At 41.8% G+C, this 3,584-nt stretch overlaps 1 protein-coding gene across 1 annotated transcript; it reads left to right on the forward strand.

The window, feature by feature from the left end:
- The first annotated feature begins 892 nt into the window (after positions 1-892).
- On the forward strand, positions 893-3,363 carry LOC146898900 (uncharacterized). Its single transcript, XM_085736651.1, has 4 exons — positions 893-1,040; positions 1,231-1,254; positions 1,675-3,254; positions 3,343-3,363. Exons 1-4 carry the CDS (start codon positions 893-895, stop codon positions 3,361-3,363), a joined length of 1,773 nt encoding a protein of 590 aa, XP_085592777.1.
- The last annotated feature ends 221 nt before the right edge of the window (positions 3,364-3,584 follow it).

Consider the following 3,584-nt stretch of genomic DNA (forward strand, 5'->3'; position numbering starts at 1 on the left):
ATGAACTTCAAAGCTAATTCTTGATGAATATTTGTTAAGTTTGCCATGAAATATGTTATTTATTGCTTTAGTATGTTGCTGGATGTTTTGGTGCATTGCAGGAAGCATTAGGATGCGTTTTGGGTCAAAAATTGCAATTTTGGTACCACAGGCCCGAAGAACTACGCTATTAGCGAAATTCTACGCTAATAGCGTAGCTCCCCAGAAAAGCCACGCTCCAGGGGCGCTAATAGCGCAGCCTTCTGGAGTGGCCAACTTAATTTTGGCCTTTTGGCCCTCCCTCGGGTCGGTGGTGCGTTCCGAAGTATTTCTTTCATCGTTTTACGACCCTATAACCCCAAAACGACATCTAGGTAATGCATCTAACACGTAACGATTCTCGAATTAAAAATCATGGCAATCATAACATAATCATTAAGGATTTCTTGTGAACGAATCACTTGAATGTGAAAGGGAAAGTAATAGTTTATCAAGGGAAGAAACATAGAGACTTGGCATAGTGTGTCGAGAATAGATTAGCATCATTTAGACTATGAATGATAGATTGTGATACGATTAGATATCTTTTCACTAAGAATGTTTTAACGACATATATGTGCCGTGTCTCTTGTGATCACACTAGGTTGGTTTCAAGAGGTTTCCATTAGGTGAAACGGGAATAGCCGTAAGGGACCCACACGTCACTAGGGAGTTCCGGTGGTTTACCTTAGATAGGTTTCCATCGAGCAGATAGGGTTTGCGCTCGGGTTTACTCCACCCCGGGGCTTTCCATAAAATGAATTCAGATATTGTTATTGTTCAACGCTAACTCTTAATTCAATCATTGTTGGCTATGATATGACGTTAGATACGTTTAAGCTTCAGAATAGAACAGTTAAAGATAGTTTTGTCGATGACGATCGTAGGTTTTCCCCTAATCGTCCGACTTAGCAATGTGGCATATGTAAAGGCCTCGATGCTTAGAGAGTATCTTGGATTAGCGGACTTAGTATTACCCCTTAACCGCGATGTCACATTTAGAGATATTGAGCCTATAACAAGTAAGTTGAACCTATGACGGATTTAGCATGCACTGCCGTCTAGGAAACCAATCCCCACACACGTATAATCAACCGTCAGGTTGTAAAGTAGACACGTGGTAACCATAGGCCTTCCCCGAGGTTATCACTAGCTAGGGTTAGATAGAACTCACTGAGGCATTATGTCTCATCCCTCTCCTTATTTGTTCAGGTTCTCAGGCTCTCCGCGGAAAAGGTAAAGAAAAGTTTCAGGAGTGAGGTGCTTGCAAGGACTTCATCATGGTGTTAGAATAGTTGATGCATATGTATAATTATGACACTTGTTGTAAAATGGTTGTATATTTATAGACTTGTACGACTAACTTCTAAGTGGAACAATGTATCATAAAACTTTGGCCGTTGTAGTGGTTGATTTGTACCTTGATGACAATGTTGTATTGTAAAAATTAATGTATCCAATATCAGTTTTAACGCACTTTTGATTATTCTAGACACTATCAAAGTGGGCGTTACAATTTGGTATCAGAGCAGGTCGTTTCAGATCGTGCCTTGGGTCATTAAAATTACAATTCAAGTAGCCGTTCTTTTGAGTTTAGGATATTGTCCTCATTGTTATATTTGGTTGAAATTGATCACTTTGACTTAAATATGACAGTTAGAACGAAGATGTCCGGAGCGAGAAGAGGACGAGGCCGGCCAAGGAATAATCAGAATGATGAGGAGAATGAGAATCCTAGTGCTCAAATGTGGGCACAGTTGATGCAGCAGAATCAGCAGATGATGCAAATGATGCAACAGCAGATCCAGCAGAATGCTCAATCCCATCAGCAGTGGGTTGCAGCTATGCAACAAGGTCCGGGAGTGCATCAACAGCATCCTCCACCTCCAGTTGTGGGAAACCCGGCATTCCGAGAGTACAATCGGAACCATCCTCCAGAGTTCGATGGTAGCGGTGAACCACCAGAGGCTAAGAGGTGGATTAAGCACATGGAAAAGATTTTCCTTATGGCCAACTGTACCGAGGAGGAAAAGGTGATCTTTGCAACTAATCAATTCCGAGGTGCAGCCCAGGATTGGTGGGAAACTGCTCGGCGTAGGATGGAGGCTAGTGGGGTAGAGTTGACTTGGGAGAATTTTAAGCAAGTGATGAAAGAGAAGTACCTTCCTTTGACATTCAAGGTCAGAAAAGAACAAGAATTTCTTCACTTGAAACAGGGTAACATGTCCGTGACTGATTTTACCAAGAAGTTCGAGGAGTTGTCCCATTACTCAACTCACAATGAGTATGCGGATAATGAAATGTGGAAGGTTAATCATTATAAGCATGCTTTGAGGGGCGAGCTGTATGCGGTGGTCAGTCAACAGAGATTGACAAACTTTGATGAGATGGTGCATAACAGCTTGGAAGCTGAAAGAGGTTTTGACAAAGCTGTTAAAGAAGGTACCACAGCCTTCGATAGAAGAAGAGGTAGCTTTGTTGATAGACATCATGAGAAGTTAAAGCCAAAGGGGTCTCCTCAGAGGGGTAAACAGTCGGGTTCTTTCAGATCCTATCCAACTTGTAAGAAATGTGGAAAAGCTCATACGGGGGAATGTAAGCTGGGTGATAACTCTTGTTATGCTTGTGGCCAGACGGGACATTACATGGCAAATTGTCCAAATAGAGGAGACAAAGGCAAAGGAGCAAGCACTACAATGACTAGAGGCAGGGTGTACTCATTGGATGGGAAGAAGGCTCGAGAAAATGAAGACTTGATTGGCGGTATGTGTTTTCTTGGTCAGAATCCCATTAGAGTTTTGTTTGATTGTGGTGCCTCACGTTCCTTTATTTCTTTTCAATGTGTGGAAACTCTTCAATTGTCTGTTTCATTACTAAATCCCCCTATGTTGGTGACTACAGCCACCGATGGAGGAGTTGTAGCTAATTATGTTTGTGAGAATTGTCCTATCACTGTGTCTAGCAAGACGTATTATATAGATTTAGTATGTCTTCCGATGAAACAACTTGATGTGATTTTGGGGATGGATTGGTTGTCAGCAAATCATGTGTACATAGGGTGCGCAGAAAAGAGTATCTATATGCCAACTAGTGATACGGTGGAAGGAGTAGCCTTGTCAGAATTGATTAAGCACACATACCAGATGGCTCAGTTTATCTGTGCTCAAGACAAGAGATTTTATGTTATGCTCACTGTGACTCCAGAAACAGATTTAAGCCCTAGCGACATTCCAATTGTCAGTGAATATTTGGATGTTTTTCCGGCAGATATCACAAGTTTACCTCCTGAAAGAGAAGTTGAGTTTTCAATTGATTTGATTCCAGGAGCAGAGCCAGTATCAGTAGCACCTTATAGAATGTCTCCCCTAGAGCTCAAAGAATTGAAAACCCAGTTAGAAGAGCTCATTCAGAAGCATTTCATCAGGCCTAGTGTGTCGCCTTGGGGTGCACCTGTATTGTTAGTCAAGAAGAAGGATGGTAGCATGAGGTTGTGTATTGATTATCGCCAGCTGAATAAGGTGACTATCAAGAACAAATATCCTTTGCCAAGGATTGATGACTTGTTA

The sequence above is a fragment of the Medicago sativa genome, chromosome 8 (assembly GCF_051527215.1).
Source record: "Medicago sativa cultivar Bolivia chromosome 8, Bolivia_mono, whole genome shotgun sequence".
Classification (NCBI taxonomy): Eukaryota; Viridiplantae; Streptophyta; class Magnoliopsida; order Fabales; family Fabaceae; genus Medicago; species Medicago sativa.

What these genes read in the sequence shown, in the direction of transcription:
- LOC146898900 (XM_085736651.1), top strand. Translation starts at nt 893, where the DNA reads ATGACGATCGTAGGTTTTCCCCTAATCGTCCGACTTAGCAATGTGGCA. An exon ending in AGATATTGAGCCTATAACAA is followed by an intron (nt 1,041 to 1,230) that starts GTAAGTTGAACC and finishes TTATTTGTTCAG; the next exon opens with GTTCTCAGGCTCTCCGCGGA. An exon ending in TCAGGCTCTCCGCGGAAAAG is followed by an intron (nt 1,255 to 1,674) that starts GTAAAGAAAAGT and finishes TAAATATGACAG; the next exon opens with TTAGAACGAAGATGTCCGGA.